Below are 18718 nucleotides of genomic sequence, written 5' to 3'. Positions count from 1 at the left end.
GCCATTCAATAAAGCTGGGGAGTACTGCAGACCTTGAAAAAAGCACTTAGCCTCCCACAGATCTGGAAGCTTCAATTCATTTACTGTGTTAGTAAAAGCAAAGACATGAAAGGAGGAAAATACAACTCTTAAAGGGAAAACAAAGTGAAAACCTGTCCTGCAAAAAGAGAGTCCCAATACCTGTGTGAATTGCCCAGTTTCTAAATAAGGGAGCATCTTTTTCAACATCCCACCCATGTCTTGCAGCATGCATCCATGGAATCTGAAAAATCTTCTTCTCCTGGAAGGGAAAACAAACAGGAAATGCCGATATTGATTGACTTCAGGGATTTTCTGATGACTTTAAGTCACCCATTTAAAAATGCACTTCCAGCATCTGCAAATGTTTTGCTTCCTTCTAACCCAGTGCTGCTGTCACTGAACTCAACAGGAAAACATCCACTGGCGTCAGTGAAAGCAGAATACAGCCCCAAGTATATGAAATACTCAGATGCCCCTTCGTGGACTACGAGACTGGCAGCTTTCCAAGCTGACACATGGATAAAACATTCAGTGCTACACATTTTCTAAACATTCAAAACGAGGGCTAGTTTTGGCAGCACGGACACTTTTATGATTAAAAAAATCAGATACAAAAGTAAACAACCATAGGAACAGAGCTAATTCAAGGGATTTAGAATTCAGCCAGTAAAACTAGCATGGTGAAAGAAAGGGCTATCTAAAATTTATGAGCTAATCAAACAGGACGTGTATCAAATGTAGACTTCTCTGCAGTGGGATAAAAAAAGATACAGGACACCCATGTGCAGGGGTGGAATTAAAAGTAGCCACACTTCTTTTAGCTCAGAAACTTGAGGTTGAAGAAAAGTAGATTTAAAGCAATCCAAAGGAAGGCCTGTTTGTTTGTTTACACAACACATAGTTAAACCAGGGCGTGCCTTATGTAGTGGAAGTATAAACTGATTCACAAAGGGAACAGAAAAACTTGTGGAAGATAAGTACACTGGTGACTGTCAAAGATGATGGGCTCATATGCAACTCCACCTCTGGGAGCACAATGCCTTTCAGAGCTCAAACAGCACGGGAGTGGGAAGAATCATATTCCCCCTGTGGTGTCTCCTGTACTCCTTCCAAGAGCACTTCACCCAGGCCATCATCAGAGATAGGATACTAGGCCAGATGGATGCTGGGTCAGATGTGCTTTCATATCATGTAACACAGGAAAGAATTGCTATGTAATGACCTAGGGGGTTGTATAAGAACACTCATGTCTGCAAAGCCATGAAAAAGGGTTTTGTTCCACAAACAAAATCCTCCTCTTGGGCAGGATACACCTCACCTGGCTTTAAATACAGATATCTTACACTGTAAGCGCCACCCCTACCGGTTTAGATTTCTTTCACAGCTAGTGAAGAGAAAAGCACTTTCAGGGCACAATTTCCTTCAACTCACCAACTGAATTACAACCCCAAATTGCCTCTTTCTCTCCATTAAGTGCAAACAACTTTAGACAGCAGCCCTTATTTAAATGACTGCTTTGTAGATGTCTAAGGTCGGCTGAGATAAATCCTTTGCCCTCCCCCCTTCCTCCAACAACAGCTTTTCTTCCTTGTCTGTCAGGTTAATATTTCACTAATGTCAAGGTAAGGCTTATTTCCTCTCCTTTCTGGGTGATCTTTGCTTTTTTGAGCCTGCATTTTTTTGTCACCTTCAACTATTTTCTCCAGTCCCTTCCCATTTACTTTCATTTGTTCAGAACCGCATTCTTCCCTTTTTGCTTCATCTTTTAATTTGGTGAAATCACAGATCTAACGTGTTCTCCATTCTCCTGCACACTCTCACACACTCCTTCCTTTTCATCCATTCTTCATCATTTGCCTCACATGCCTTTTGCCTCCTATCTCTTCCCCCTCTACATATTTAAAACATCTTAGAGATATGCTCTCCTCTTTCCCCAAGTACAGTTGGTCTAAAGAAAGTTTCAACCCCACTTTCCTGTGGTCCACAGCTCTACTGTGTTCATCACCGTGAGAATAAGCTCTATTGCCTTTACTCTCCTGCAGACAGTGATTAGCCTGGAAAAAAATACAGGCCCATTAAAAAAATCTACAAAGAACTGCATGAATAGACCAGACTAAAAAGTCTTCTCATGTTTGGTGATAGGAAGAAGTTTCAACAACGCTACACGATGCTACAGAGGTTATTCAATTGATTTCAAATTCTGCAATGACATCCAAGAAGTTCTTTAGGAACTTGCAGACTGAATAAGACTACAGATATAGCACCATGTCACCATCAGTGGTACTCACTGCTTCAACGAAGGTGCAAGGACCTTCTCAACTGCAGTCTACGTGTTCGTTACAGAAAGTTCTTCCTAATTCCAGGTGTCTGGGAGCACAAGGGCTTACAGCAAATTGTAATACAAATAACAAAATCTTAGAATCTATATGTATTATAACTTTAAAATATAAATAATTTTACATACAGAAACATTTTCTGACCAATTATGAAAAAAATCTGATTTTCTCTGAAGCCCCACAAGACTGCTTACTGCAACGACACCATGTGGCTGTGGTTCCACGGCGTTCTGCTCTAGTTCACCTAGATCCCCCCTATTTAAATATTATTTTTTTATTTCACAAATCCTTTTCCAGTTCATGTTTATTAATAATGAGATTAATAGGAAAAGGCTCAGCACTGATTTTTCTTAGACTTGGAAAATCAAGAGCTCTCTAATGCTGCACTTCATCACCGCACGTTCGTGTAGGAGTCTTGAGTTTGTATAAAAAGTTAGGCTCACCCAAAGTCAAAAGCACAACCCAGAAAACTGCTGCTGCATAACAGCAATTGCTGCCACAATCCAGTGGGGATATCGAAAGGGAAAAGGTGTCACATTCTTAGAAATAAGCAGGAAGAGGAAAACGGTATTGAACACTTGAAACCCTAACAGTGCAAAACACTCCAGGCAGGTGAATGAGCATGAGATCACAGATTAGTTAGAAAGTCACAGGACACATTTTAAATAGTGACCTCCATTTGGACGGTAATACTCCAAGCAGCCATCAAAGCAGCTGGCTGCCTCTCGGCTCCCGTTACAGCTACTCTGCATGTTTTCACTCTAATTTCCTTTTCCAGATCCATGAGGGACGCTGACCTCCCATTATCCCCCTCCTCACACCACCTCTGCCCTCTGCTGAACTATGTAATTTCCTTCACGCCTTCCAGTTTGCCTCCCAGGGATGGTAAAGAAATTCCCCTTCTCCCTTACGCTGTTCAGCAGGATAAAATGTTCACTAGGAAGGTGCACAAGGATTTATTTTTTAAGCCCTGTAGAGAAGGGCTTGTTCTGGTGGGGAAAACATTAACAATGCAGTGCAGAACAAAGCAGGAGGTATAATGTGATTAACTGACAGCAGAGGAAGGAATTAGGTAAGTCAGCTGTTACCTGACTTGTCATTTTTAAATGAGAGAGGTTTAATTCCTTCCTCGGTCTGGAAAAAATTCCCAAGAAAAGGCAGCCAATGACAAACATAGAGCCATATTCATTTCTTCACTAGTTAAATCTTATTTCCTTAAGAGCTGTGCACACAAGTGAGTGCCATTCTCTTGCAATCTGCCCCGTCTTCTTTTGTCCTTTGCCAAACTGACTGAAATATACAAACCCTGAAATCCTACAACTTCCAGAGTCAGTTCTGTCTGTACCGAGCGTGCTGTGACACACATGACACTTTATCATAGATTCCATGCATGGCTTTGTTTACGGTCAGGATTTACAGTAAAAATAGAAATATTTTTGGTTTAATGATTCATTGTTGGAATGGATTTTTAAGCATTTTTAAACAGAAACGCTCAGAAGTGCAATTAGCTTGAGCACAATAAAAGCAACTTGGGATGATACCAAATCTGAGGGTAGAGTGGGGAATCGGAGTTTAACAAACGTCAGTGCAGGCCACGTAGCCTGGTGCACACCTCCTGATAGGGGCCAGAGCTTTGCTCTAGAAAAAAAAAAAACTCCATTTCAAAATGCTTTATTTGTGAGACAAGCATTGATCAATGTAGAATATGCTAACTAAGGACAAAATCCCCTACCGACTCTTGCATGCAAACAGCTTACGCCAGAAGCACAAGGCAGAAACCGCTGCAACAACACAATCAGAGAGCTGCCAGCACTGAACAACATGACATGCCTTGCAACACGCCTTTGTAGGCTACTGGACTGAACTTAAAGAGTGAATCCCTTAGCACAGAGGCTGTGTTTTCACACTGCAGAGCAAGTATGTTTCCAGGATGTACTGAGAAAGGTTACACGAACATAACCTGCAAACACCACCACTACATTTAACAGTAACTTGCTCCAATCTGAAATACTGTGCCCTGATGGAGAAATTATTCTGGAATCAAACAGAGATTTTCCGGAAAGGACAGCAGAGGTGGATCATTAGCAGGAGAGACCTGACACAGAAGTAGAGATAGTAAAAGAGAAGAATCCATAGGGACCTGAATATGGTATTCGTATTACAAAGACAACAGTAAAAGCTGCTCTCTTCCTCCTCTTCAACTATGACCCCATTATGCAAGAACAAGGACCTACTCAAATTCACAGGGCAGGTAACTTGGGAATGGATAAAGCAATATTTATTTACCCAGTCACAGCATGTGAGAGTTACTGTTGCAGGATGTTCCTGAGAAAAAAAAAAATTGCAGTCGAAATTTATAGGGCTGCTGATAATTTTATAGTCGCAAGTGTTTTTAGCTTTGGAAGCTGAAATAAAAATATTAATTGCCATTCTCCAGTGTTAAAAATTAACATCTAAGCCCAACATCTACTATCACAGGGAGAATACTAGACAAACTAGACTAGTGTCTTAACCAGAATGGCAGTTTCTATGGTTCTGCACCCACTTTACTGCATTTCTATTCATTTTGATGATAACGTGGGCTTTGTAGTTAAAACTGCTCCATTCTTTTCAGTATGGTGAATTGCACTTCTGCATACTGCAGAACACAGGTAGTATTTTGGGGGTTTATACTGTTCAAAGTCTCAAATACACCGTTTTATTCAGCCAATTAAGAAGAGTTCTAATTGGGTCCTAACATTTTGGAGTTGTGTTCACAGAGTATCTAGTGAACTAGATACTAGTGAACTAGTATCACTATGAGTCCTGGACAAGGAATAGTAGTTGGGGGCCTGGTACAGAAAAACTTATCTGATTTTTTCCCAGGTTCGCTGCTTTGAGAAGTGTAAGAGCATTCACCCAATTCTGAAAGAAGAGTCCATCACTTCAACTCGGAGGTTAATGCAAAATACACTATTCCACCTCAGAAGAGCATTTTGTTCAAAATCTCTCTGATGCTACTTGGTGAGCAATTTGTTCCAGCTTAAAAACAAAAAACAAAAAAAAAAACTAATGGAGTCTTTGGGACGGTTTTTTCAGAAGAGTTGGAGGAGCGAAAATGCTTACAAACAAGCCACAAATCTAGCAGGCAAATACAGAGAGCTTCAGATCTGGAATGTGAGCCCAGAAGAACAGGTTCAGCAGGAAGCATTCAGCTTTGCCCTCCCTTCTTATGTTGCCCCCTCGAAAACCAGGAACACCAATTTACTTATGCAAACCTCTGACACTGCTATTAAGCACCTTTTTCACACACACACACACACACACACGTGTGCACGTGCGCACACACCTTACCTTATTTATCCATTTCAGCCCCGGTATTGTGTTAGAATTTATTTGTTCTTCCAGCCATGGGCGCATCCGCATTCTTTCGACAGGCATTGTTACCTGCACTGCAAGGAGCTGAAGGGAACAAGGGACAACGTTACTTGTTTTCCTGCCAAAACCGTGGTTCCCCCATCTACCAGCACAAAATACAGACTTATTAAAGATTTGCAGGCATTGAACAATCGTAAACATTATGCAGACTTTGGATCTGTGTAGAAGCCTCCCCTCGGAGTAACAGAAACCGTAAAGCTTTCTCCTCAGAAGAAAACAGTCTCGGTACACCTGTATTAGTACACCCTTCACCTGAAGGCACAAGGCAATAGCAACAGCTCTTCTGCTTATACAGGCAGGACACCAGAAGCCACAAAGAAAATCTGTTATGCTCCAAGAGCCCTCTTTTTTTGGCCCGTGTACCTGTACTTGCAGAAGACTTTTTTTTTTGCTACAAAAAAAAAAAAAGTAACCAAAGGAAAGCAAAACAAAACAAAACAAAACACAGGAAACACTGCTGTACTAGCTAAAATGATGTATCTACTGACTCGAGTGTTTTCAGATGGCTGCTTCTGTCCCGTAGACCTGATTAAGAGAATGAAAAATATATTCACATCGCAATTATTTTCAGACAAGTTTGGTTCTGGCTGCACAGGACAACCCCTTCCAGCTTTCTCTGATCAACCCTGCCACTAATTTTTTTACTACATTTCGATACTGCTTGGCTGGGAAGCGAATGCTCCACAGCCCCTCAGCTGCACTAGGCCGTGTCACACTACTCAGCAGGGCTCAAACCAACGTCTTTCTCTCTCACACACACGTGCACGTGACCCTGATGCCATTTCCCTGTTTAGAACGGTAAATTATTGACATAAGAGTCCAAAGTCTTGAAGCCAAGACAGATAATTTAAAAAACATTAACCTATCTCAGGCACCACTCCGAAAGTGCCAACCAGCACTAGATGCAGATGAAAGCACCGCATTAAACTCCTGTTAAGCAGCCTGCAATCAATCATTTCCACGTGCAAGTACTTGCATTTAGGCTTCTTCTTCTCTCCCCCACTACACCAGGCTCAGCTCCTTCCTTTCCCCTTTGTTCTTTACATCTGTGCTCACTGCATCATCCGTAACTTCTCTGCTCTGCTATTCTTGTCACCTTTGATCTTAAAAAAAAAAAAAAAAAAAAAAAGAAAACACAGGAGAGAAAACAAAAAGACTAGGCTACATATTTGAAAGCACACAGCAATGACACAAATGTAAATGGGTTTGTTCTTTTTTCCTATGGGAGTACAGGCATCAGGCAGACTAACAATTAGGCAGTACCAAGCCCACACCCAGCACAAGAGGAAGAAAAACGTTCAAAGTTTCCTCTCATTGCTCTGAGGACATGTATTTCCTGAAACTAACAGGGAATTAAAACCTGAGAGCAACAATAAGGCTCCCTGATATGCTCAGAGAATTTACCAGCCGCAGCGCTCATGCTAATCTCTTAGCAAACTTATTGGCATTTTATTTATTGCTGTGCAGAGCTGGTCACTATAGCTTCAGCCTCAGCCTTTTCCAATGACCAAAAATGTCTAAAATAGCTCAGAAAATGTTTGCAACTGCTCGGCTCCCTTTCAGATTCATTTCAGATATGAAAAAGCAGCCAGCCCCAGAGCCCAGCAATGGTCGGATTCCGCTGCAAAGCCCCGGCCTGTGCAGGAGCAAAGCAGTTTTCTGAGTGATGGCGGCATGCTCCTAAAATGCACGATACCCTTTTCAGATATGCAAAAGTACGGGCCCTTTTTACAGCGCAGATGCACGCAGGCCCCAGCAGCCCTTCCAGCACCAATTGCCTTATCTCAATCACACAGTACCATCATCTCCCTCCCACTCAAAGCGGGGTCAAAGCTAAAAAATGCAAATGACTGTACTAAAAACGCGAGCACATTTCTATTCATCTGCCAAGGAAGGAGCATGTAGATGCAACTATCACTTTACATGCGTTGCTTCTTGAGATTTCTTTAAATATATGTGAGCTTTGAGATAATTCCTGGAAACCCCATGTACAAGCTCCAGAGCTCAGTCTGAGCGCTCCCGTTTGCAGCGGGACACGTCTCGTGTTGTGGCTAATGAGCCTCTAAGACAAATTTCAAGCCTCTCTGAACGAACCAATTAGGCAAAAGGCGAGGAAGTCGTCTTGAAGGCAGCAAATCCCACTTGGGACGGGAATAAAAGGTAAAAGCTGCATTTGTGAACAAGCAGTGCACTGCAGGAGAGGAGAAAGCTGCCAACGTTACTACAGGGAAGCAGGTCCTGCCCAGGGTGGCAAGGTCGAGCCATTTGTCTCGCCCGTGCCGTGTCCCCAGGGGCTGCCCTGCTGTTCCCCACAGATGTGGCGGGCTCCATGTCCTTCCCAGCGCTCAGAGGCCTTCGGGAGCAGCAGGGCACCTGCAGCCGTCAGCTCACCCCTTCACAACCACCACCCGCCCCGCACCAAATTAATCGGAGGTGGTCAGGAAAGCCGTCTGGCTTGCGAGCGGCTCCTGGGATCTGTTTATCTGAAAGTAAAAGCAAACCTGGCTAAAAATAAACCCGGCGCGATGTCCAGCTGGAAGGAAGCGTGGGCTTCTTCTGGGGAGCCATGCTCCGCTGAAGGGCGAAGGCAGCGTGCTGCTGGTAGCCCAAACACAGCCCCTGCTCCTCTGCGGCCACGTGAGGCAGAAAATACAGCCAGAAGACACTCCCAGACACAGTGCCCTGGGACAGCACCGACCACAACGGCACTAAAACGTAGCGGGGTTTTTAGCAGTTGCACGTCAGCAACATCTCTGCAACGAAAATAACGAGTCAGCTCTCTCTAGCAATCCTCTGTGTGAAATGAAGGTGCCACGTCTTCCCTCCAGAGCTGTCAAACCTGTGGTTTGCTCGTAAAGGAAGAAACGCCACGATCTGCCGGGCCTTGAAGGAGCCTCCGTGTTTCAGTACTGCCTCCCGGTACGCGTAACGTGGTTAAGAGGCAGAGCTGATGGCTCCTTTCTGTGCTGTTTCTCTTGTTGTAGCCTCCACTGTTGGCTTTGCAGGGAGAACCTCAAGCCCATCTCTCAGTGACAAACACCTTCTGCCATCCAAAGTCATTCCAGTTTTTAAAGACCCCTGAAATTCTCTGAAGCAGGCAGCAAAGGCACATGAAGTTTCACCGGCCATCACTTAACATAAAGCCATCTTCGCCCTAGATCAGCACACATTAATGAAGCCCGAAACGAAGGGGAGCCACACAAAACACGAGGCCAGCCTCCAGCATCTCTTTGGGGAGGAAAATGCTCAGCGCTCCCACAGACCCGTGCTGAAATCAAGCTTTCTGGCACCACGTCGAGAATCATTTCTGTTTGTTTTCAATTCTGGTTCATAATTGTCCCGTGGTGGGGGGAGGGAAAGAAGAATCGCCAAGAAACACAATCAACTGCTAATTTTCCTAAGAAAACATTGTTCTGTCCTACAAGGGGAGGACTCCTTTAGGCATGAAGGGAGGCCCACCTACTGGGAATTTGCTTTGCAAAGGCTTGCCACTCCTAGCAAGAAAGCCAGTTGTCACGAACCACAACTTGTAACCGTACACATATAGAAATGTATGAAGCCTGACAGCTCTGTTAGTATCATTTCCCTTCTCTTGCTCCATTTTTATCACACACCTCTTCTTAATTGGGGTCAAAACCAGTGGCTGTGGGAGCAGAAACACACTGATGGGCACTAAGAGATGAACGACATCACCCCCTTGAAGGACAAGCGTTGAGCACAGCAGACATGTAGATGTACCAAATACCACACGGCACTATTAATACTACAATAGCACGATAATAGTATTTTGACCACTTTTGAAGGTTTGAGCTAGTTCTGCAGTCAGCTCAGTCTTTTTTTTTTTTTTTTTTTTTTTTTTTCCAAATAGATACCACAGAAACGCGGTGAAATCTCCTCCCTGACAAGCTATAAACTGTCCTAATCCTGCAGACGTGACTCAGAGGAAAAGCGTTGTGGAAGACAGTGAGCACGGGAGCTCTGAAGTCAGGCCAGCACAACCCAGTTACAGACACACAAACCTGGAGGAGGCCAGCCAGAGCACGGCTCCTGCTGCCACGTCTTGGGTTTGAAAATGAGCTCTCTGCACTGAAATCCTAACAGCAGCCTGGGCTCAGGTGTACAAACCGACCTCTTAAAGGACACGGCTGAAGGAAAAGAGTCACAACAATGTTAAGGGGCATAACAACATTCTTACAAGTAGTAGTACAAAGGGCATTCGGCAAGTAGCTGTCACTACACCACCCCTAAGACGTAGTAAGTCATAGTGAATTTTAGCTCCGTGCTTCTCTGAAAAATGTATTTTTCCAAGATTCTTTACGTAAAACTCTTCAAAAGGAAACCCAGAGTACTCATTTGTTTTTAAAGAGAAGTTATAAAAATATTTTCAAGAGATATTTCCCTTCAAAGAAATATTTAAAAAGCTGTAAATGATGGTTGGGTTATACTCTATATAAACATATAGCTTTAAATATTTTCACTCAATAAAGTTCAATAAAGAGCTTGTAGTCCTCCCTACTGTCTGCTAAAACGTACCAGCAAGTTTGTTTTTTCCTCGATAACACTGCTGCCATACAGAAAGTACAGCCTTGGAGAAGGCAGGGCTCTTCAGTAGAATTATGGCAGCTGTAGAGAGAAAGTGAAAGCAACAGCACAGCATGTATTAAAACTGAGCAGTACAAGATGTTCCATTCCCTTCAGTTTCACTCTGTCTGTCAGCATCTGGATAACTGAAAAGACACGTAGGTTATCTCAAAACCACAAACTACTCTATGCCTACATCATGGATATTTTTGAAATTTACTTCAGTAGAAGTAAGAAGAAGAAAAAAAAAAAAAAAAAGCATTTCTTTTTTCCCTGTCATAAAGTACCCATTTAAAAGATTTGGAGATGGAAATGTAGCCCATGGCTGTGCGAAGGTAAGGTGGGAGAAGATACTCAGAGGTGCATTTGGGAAGTAGGTCACAGCCTTTCCCCAGAGCTGTGAAAAAACATCTGTTCCCCAGAGGACTTGTGCAAAATATTGAAATATACTATTTCTCTTTTATCTGTGATTTAGACAACTATTCTAAATATTAAAAAATATTCTAAATATTAAAAAAAAAAAAGGAAGTAATCTCGTGTTTGTGTTTTGCCGATAATTACTCCCTTTGTTTCCTAATGCTGATGCACTTCAGAAAAGCATCAATCACCCTGTGTAACCAAACAGATATGCTGAAATGAGACCATACGCTAATTTTAGGATTCAGGGAACTGGATTCTGTATTTGTCCGTGTGCCAAGAGTGTTCCAGGATACAAAGAAACATGATCTTATTCAAAGGAACAGTACTTACAGCAAAACTCTGTCCCTCGGTCACAGCTTGGACTCTGCCTTCACACAGGATTTTGTGCACAGGACCACCCTGTGTCTTTTCCTGGGTAAGAAAACCTGCTAATGTGGCCTGGTCAGAAATACTTTGAAACATGACTGAGGTTTAAACTGAAACACCACTGAACTGCAGCTACTCTGACTTCGGGCACCTGAAATCTTCCTGGCTGCGGCCTCCAGGAGAGCCAGCTTTTTGTACCTTCTGAAAGCAGAAGGAAAGCCTTCCCACTGACACTGCATGGGAAGAATTAATGTGCCTGCTTTCTGACAACCCCACATTACGCAAATACACATATCTTCCTTGGAACCACCAGCAGAACACTGAGTTAAAGGAGCATTAGTAAATGAGGAAAAGCGCACATACCCATTCTCACAGTAGCCTGGGCTAAGGGCTCCAAATAAAACCCTGAAGCTCTTGGAGCTGTAAAATAGAGATACAAGGCAAGAAAGTACAGGGAAGCCTAGAAAAGACTATCTAGATTCATGGACAGTTAGACAGCAAACCTTCCTTCTTTGGTCTTTTAATCTCATGTATTTATGGCGCCTCTTCTGCTCCCTACGAATACTGACACTATTAAATAGGGGCAGAGGAATCAACCCGGCACGCTGCTGCACACAAGGGAGATGCAGGAAGGTAGAAGGATAAAAAATGCCCTTGTGTCCTCAAGGGCTGGAGGGTGAAAAACACCCCAACCAACCCACCATTCCCTGCAAAAGAACAAAACAAAGGCAGCAAATACCTCCAGTGTGTACAGCAATCGGCATCACAGACTGCATGACAAACATGCCCAGGAAAACGTACAATGGGAACTCATACTGTATAGAGAGTGTGTTTCATCAGCCCTATAGCATTTCTGTTCCACCCAAAGGGTGTTAACACGTCCTGGCTGGGATTCAGACATTACACATCAAAACAGACTCTTTCCTTTGGTTTCCATGCACAGCTGAGTTTCCCTCGGCAGCAAGGACGTGAGCTGTTATTTTGCAGTGATCTCAGGCATCGCCGAAGGTAGCCCTCGGACCTACAGCCTCCAGCTGCACTGAGAAAAAGCCACGGCATTTTAATTCAACTGAACCAGGAGCCTGGTCAGTGCCTCTGGATAGGGCTGCTATGAAATAACGCTTCGGTTTCCCAATACCTACAATAAATTTCCCTTCCACTGGCTCTTATGTTGAACATTATCATAAGATTAAATAACACGACGTCTGTTGCTGAGCCCATTCACTTCTTTGGCACCACAGTGACTTACATCAGCTGGGAACTTGGCCCAGCCTTCCAACAAATAGATTGTTAGAGATCATGTCTGCAGTATCTGTGCCACGAGGATCATCTGTACACACACGGGTGTCTGCAAAGCTGGGGAGAACACAAAGTGATTGCTTCACTTCCAACTTCAAGGGAATACTTTGTTTCCTGTTGATTTTTTTCCCCTTTGTTTCCCAGGTCTTGCCCTGACTCAAGATGGAGATGATGATCAGCTTCAGATGGCGTCGGGATGACAGCAGCTCTGCGCAAGCGACAGCCAACAAGCGGCGTGTGATCACAGAAATCTCCTTCCCCGGCACCTCGGAAATACAGCCACAAGCTTCACCTGATTTATTTACTTCTTCAGCTCTTGTTTTACGTCTGGTGACGGCTGGGGGTTTGTTTCCAGCATCTGGGATGGCCAAGGACTTTTCCCCTGCAGGCTGCCAGAAGAAAAGGTGGTCGTTTTTCGGCGGTGGATCCCTCCTTCGCTCAGCCGAGTTTGGGAACAGCTTGTTTACAGCAAGAAAACCGCTGGCACGGCTGTCAGGCAGCAATTAATTCCTTGCACTGGGGAGCAGTTATCCCCAAATAAATCAATTTTAATCTGGAATTAACTGCTCACACACGGATTCACTCCTGAACACCCACATACAATAGCTGATGCGGCTTAGCCGTGCCGGTCCCTACGCGCCGCAGCCAAACCCTGCGCCTTCCTCAGGGCTGTCAGGAAAAGGCAGCGTTTGACAGCTGATTCATAAGGAATTTTCCAGGCCTATGAAAACTAGGAGGCTGTTAAGGCTCAAACAATTACCAAGAATCACTTCTTTTATCATACTAATGCAGCTCAACAGCGTTTTTAAAGTCTTTCCATGGCTCTGTCAGACCAATGCTCTCTCAAAGTGCGCTGTGAGGAGGCTTACAGGAGACGTCCAGCCCTAAAACACTGCCGAGCACACTGCGTTTCCTACACAAAGCTGTTTTTTTCTGAAAGAAACACAAAATCATACATACAAGTATCTACAAGATCGGGATCCTGAACTGTAAAAACCCTTTCTAAAGCCTGGGCAGACACCATCTCCACGTCCTGCCCAGCACTTCTCTGACTAAGTACACGGCCGGAGCTGTACAGGACACCACGAATTAGACAAGCAGCCACTGTAAAACACAAGTCCTTAATCACAACGTCCCCACACTGGCGGCTTGTGGCAAGCCTCCAGAAAAGATGGTTACTCTTTAAAGGCACTCGGAGAAGCAGAAAAATGATTTTGGACAGCGAACGCTGAGAAGCGCGTTCAAGGAAGAGTTCTCACATTCACTGGCCATGACCTGAACCTGATGTAATCCACCTCACTCAGATTTGACTTGTTTCCCACCGCCAGCTCTGTTTGGATAACATACTGTTCTGCGACACACAGCAAAAACTATTTGCACACTACACTAAAGTACAATTTAGTATTTGCTCAAAGCTTTCGTTTTATTGTCTGGGCAAAGGCAGCTTCTACCACCGGAGTTAATATCTAACCCACACCTACTTTTGCTACCCTAACTTCTAATCAGCAGCATCCAGAGAGCAGGAGAAGTAAACCACCTCTGCTTAACCTTGTGGTGAACACCGAAGCCAGTCCTTTCCATAAATCAGTTTCTCCCTCACTTCCACCAGAAGGGACAAATCCCAAATCCCTGACTGCGACGGTGCAATTATTAAAGAGAAGTATACGCTATTTCGGTTTAGGAAAAAAAAAAATAAAAAAAAAATCTCTCCCACTCACTTAACATGCTTGCTTTAAAGACAGACCACAGAAGGCACAGACTTGGGGGCTGGGATACTCTGAATCATCCACACTGTGAGCTGGAAACATGTCTGTCACATGCACTTATTTATGCCTACAAAAATAGCACCATGAAAGAAGCAGATGTGTGAGCACAAAAACTAACTTAAATTGAGTTAGTTATTACAGAGATATTGGCCCGAACCCGAGAATTTAACAGAGAAATGTCTTTCTTTTGTTCGCCCGCTTTAAAGGTTTGCTTTTACAGAGCACCAAGTACTAAATGCTTAATGCTGACACTTGTTGAAACAGTATGGTGTAAGCTTCCTTTTCACAAAACCATTACTTCCCACCACCACAGGGCACGCAGGAACTTCTTCATTCATTCACGTTGAGCTATGAATGGTTAATAGGCTCCCTTGCAAAATTTGTTCTTGGTTTGATGTTTTTGTGTTGGTCACAGGCTAACGGCAACAAGACAGCTTCAATTCCTGATCCGCAGCAGCTATTTCTATCTTGGAAGTTTCCTAAAATACTACTGAGCTAGAGTGAGACCACTGAACTCATCTTCATTTTGCTTCTAAGCAAGGTAAGTGTTTTAAACTAAACAAAGCTCGTCTTCACCAGCTTCCCCCATGAGTCTCAAACCTCCAGAACAGTTTCGGCATCCAAGGAATTTAGTTCTGATACGCCTGAACATAACGCTTGTCAAACGTGTGAGAACTAAATCTCTGGAATTGAAGCCCTTCCTTTTACCCTCGTACAGCTTCAGAAGGGCAGGGATGGTCCACGCTTCTCCCCAGTACCCAGACAACATTTTATTCAACACATTCCAGGAAGACACATCCCCACCTATGAGAAGGATACTCATTCAAGTTCCTGTGGCCGTCTTTTGACTAATTTACCAACAAGTTCCCAAAGTCACACAGGACCTTCTAACTGCTGGCTGATCCACGGGAACTGAGCGAGACCCCTTCCCAGCCCTTTCAGGGGACCAGCAGAGCTGACAGCAGATAGCATTGTTGTGTTACTGTTGATCTGGCCCAGATCTCAGTGGATGACCCCAAAGATGAAAGAAAAAAAAAATCATACATTTTATACCTGATCCTATTAACAACTCAGATCTCAACACGAATACATTTCAAGCATACCTGCCATCTGAATGACCCCCTCATCATATTGATGTTATCACCTGTATTTCTCTTTCTGTACCCTCTTGCCACGTTTCCAAATGTTACTTCCATGAAAGACGAACACACACTGCACAGAGCACTGCAGGGTCATCACACTGACCGCTGGACGGGAAAGGAGTTACCTGGAAAACCTGGGAAAATTGCTCTTATTCCTTATTGTGCATTCTGCTAAAGCAATGCTGCCCTGTAGAGCTCAAATTTACTAACAGAGAAAACAAATAATAATACTGAAATCCTCTTCATAAAGTTCAGCTCTCGTGCTTCTTTGCTCTGTGTTTATTTTCTCATTTTTGCCAACTGGGAAACGAAAACCAATGGAGTCAGTTTCACTTTTGTTTATATTTGGTTTCAATTTTATCCTCAAGTTTTGCTTTCATGTTTTTACCATAACAATGTTTGGATTTCAAATCCTGCAGGAAAGCTTTCAGTAGCTTTAAAGTATTTGTCTCCTATCCCCCCCTTTTTTTTATTCTCTGGAATTATTTTTATTCTAGATAAACTTTTTAAGATGCTGTCACAATTCTGGAATGCTTGTGGTAGGGGCACTGTTTTGATTTTTTACAAATGCATATGCCACATCCAATTTAATTCAATAGTTCGGTACTTTCCACTTGATTCATCTCCCTGCTAACATAAAGCACTCAGAATAACACCTTAAAAGTAGGAGCAGCCAGTGCACCACACGGACAGAAATGCATGTTACATATGTGCATCGAATGTGCATACAGACCAAAACGTGCTGCTACTTCACCTCATTGATGAATTAGGGCATTATCTTGCTTAGATAAAGCTGTAAGAGGTTTGCCTGTAGCGCTGTCAAGCAATGTCTAATATTAACAGAACTATTAGAATACCGATTTCATGTTCCCTGTGCTCATCAAGCCCCTCCACTCGCAGACACCCTTCCGTACACATCAGAAAGCAGAACTTAGCCACGCTTTCAGAGTTTCCTAAAACAAACCGTAAGCAAACCTTCCTTCTTTTGTGCTATGTCAGTGCTAGGCACGCAGGTCTTTAAAGGCTGCTTAAAATAATATCACAGCAGAACGGAAATGGTTAGACAACATCCACTGTCAACTGCGGTTCAAACTAAGGGACAAATGCAAATGCTCTTGCCACAGCTTAACTCCATTCCTAACACCAGATATAGCTACAAATCAAACCTGTAAAGGTTACCTGAACACCTCTGAACCCATGATCTGCCCTGTTCTGTAAGGGGCGAGAACATGGACATGAGTGCTTCTAAGCACAGCATGAAAGCCAGTAGCCTGTACAGCAACAACAGAATGCTAAAATCATTTAAAGTCAGAATTAGTTCTGTACCTTGGGTGAAAAAACATGTCACAAGGAGGTGGATTTGCTCCTTGGTGCCTGTGTCCAAGCTGCAACAAGATAAAACATCTGCTTTGTGCTATAGACTGCTGTACTTTCGGTGTAGTCTGCCCCAAGCAAACAACGGGGCCAGAAGATCTCCAACACACACAAACACCGGCTTGCAGCGTATTACACACAAGAAACCGAACATTACTCCCTCATTCACCACTTCTGCATTTTCTTCCCAGCTCATTTGAAAAAACAAGCATTCTTCGTCAGCTCCAAGAAGCTGAAAACATAACCAGCACTAACTGAAAGAGCAAGCTGGGTGTTTTACAGCCTATCAGTGAGCAACGTGTGCTGTACAACGTGTCAACTGTGCTATACACAAAACATGTAACTTTATATATATACCAATGTAGACATTAAACTCTTAACATGCTTCCCTTCCTCTAACTGTCAGGAATTGCTAATAGTCAGTGCTCGTTTTTCCTATTGGCTATTTTAATCTTAACACACGAGCTCACATGGTGAAAGCAAGGAAGAACCTTCAGCCAGTTTGTAAGTAATAATTCAACAAAACTTCTGAAACAGAAGGGGAAATATAACTATATTGACTGTTTTTTGTGGTTTTGTTTGTTTGTTTGTTTGTTTGTTTTTCCATAATGTTATTGTTACATAAGGAATATGCAACGTAATAAATCTGTTCTTCTCATGCACTGTACCCAGAATCTTTTCAGTTTGCTAATTTTTTGTTTTCCTTTCGCACTTGTGATCTCAAAGAGCAAAACAGAAAACGTATTACACTAATCACGGTTTATAGTAATAAACCTTCTGTAAACACTACCTTATGGCTTATATCCTCAATATCACAATCAGTGTAGGTAGGCCTTTGAAGAACGGAGCTTTACAAGGTCAATCTTTAACAAGTCACAGAGATAAGTCAGTGTCCCACAAAAAGAGCAACAGGAGATTAGTTCTGTTCCTTTATCTACAAACAGATCCTGCCTTTCAATACTTAAGATCCACGAAACATAAACTGAGGTTCTAATGAGCTAATAATGAGGTTCTAATCTTGAAACCAGCATTTTGCTGAATACCACGGTGTCAGCGCACACACGGTGCATTTAACCTGGCTGCAACTTGTGTCTGTTAACAAGTCCAGGGATAACATGTGTAGACTGAACGGGATCATCGTGGAAAACATTTTTGTTCTCAGGAAGTTTCCTGAGAACTTATGGCACAAAACTCACGTAACAAAGGCCAACACACAGTCTATGGAATCAGTCTATGGACCATTTTTTATGCCTGTGCTTCTTACTCTTGTGGCGAAAATTCCCTCACAGTTTTCAGGAAGAATCCTGGCTCAGGCCTGCAGTGACCTGCGGATACTCAGTGCTCAGCGTTTGAAACTGAACCGCACTGACTGCTAAGCCGTGCAGCAAGTTTCTCTTCCACACACTGCCTAATTGCTCGTCAGCCTACGTCAGCCCGTGACATGCGTGACACGTGAGGCAGTGCGCGCCGCGATTTATTTACTGCACGACAAACACCTCCTCCTCTAGTGAGGCTGCCTCCCATTCCTTTTACGTGGGTTGTGTTTACCTGTGCTGTTCCCTGCTGCCTGTTCACTGCCTCAGGATGCTAATGATTTCAAGGAACACTCCCACATCCTCTTCTGTCACCTCTTCTCCGAGCTAAGGCTTCTGACTCTCTCACAAAAGCTGCTCCATGCACTTGATCGTCCTTGATGCCCTTCTCTGCAGGCCGTCAAGTCTTACTATGTCCTTTCCAAGGTGGGGGAACAGAAATTGTTAACGCTGTTCAGGAGAGGGGAGTAACATGGACTTAGGGTGGCATGACAGTGTTTCCTATTCCATGTTGCACTCCTTCCTGATAATTCCTAAGCTGCCCTCTGCTTTCTTAGCCACTACTGGGCACAGAGCTCACTTTTTCACAGGATTACCTGTGTTCTGTGATTTGTTCCCAAGTAAAAATAGTTCAAACTTCACTTTTGTGTGTAACATTAAGATTACATTCTTGTCCATGTGCC

General features: G+C 43.4%; 1 protein-coding gene across 5 annotated transcripts in view; it reads right to left on the bottom strand.

Moving 5' to 3' along the window:
• Window positions 1–18718, bottom strand: part of IRF2 (interferon regulatory factor 2) — a 40667-nt gene that overhangs the window by 18165 nt on the left and 3784 nt on the right. For 2 of the 5 annotated variants that reach the window (XM_082758494.1, XM_082758498.1), the window contains exons 2-3: window positions 5691–5798; window positions 181–280 (exon numbers count right to left, since the gene is read on the bottom strand). In XM_082758494.1, coding sequence (XP_082614620.1) covers window positions 181–280; window positions 5691–5777 — 187 coding nt within the window. In that variant the 5' untranslated portion in view covers window positions 5778–5798. Of the gene's footprint in view, window positions 1–180; window positions 281–5690; window positions 5799–6262; window positions 6571–6750; window positions 6878–8275; window positions 10637–18718 lie in introns of those variants that run through there. The other 3 variants (XM_082758496.1, XM_082758495.1, XM_082758497.1) reach the window with 3 other exon arrangements.

Source organism: Aythya marila (genome assembly GCF_965140915.1).
Source record: "Aythya marila genome assembly, chromosome: 4".
Taxonomy (NCBI): Eukaryota; Metazoa; Chordata; class Aves; order Anseriformes; family Anatidae; genus Aythya; species Aythya marila.
The sequence above is the reverse complement of the archived record's forward strand: the minus strand, read 5'-3'. Positions and strand labels throughout refer to the sequence as shown.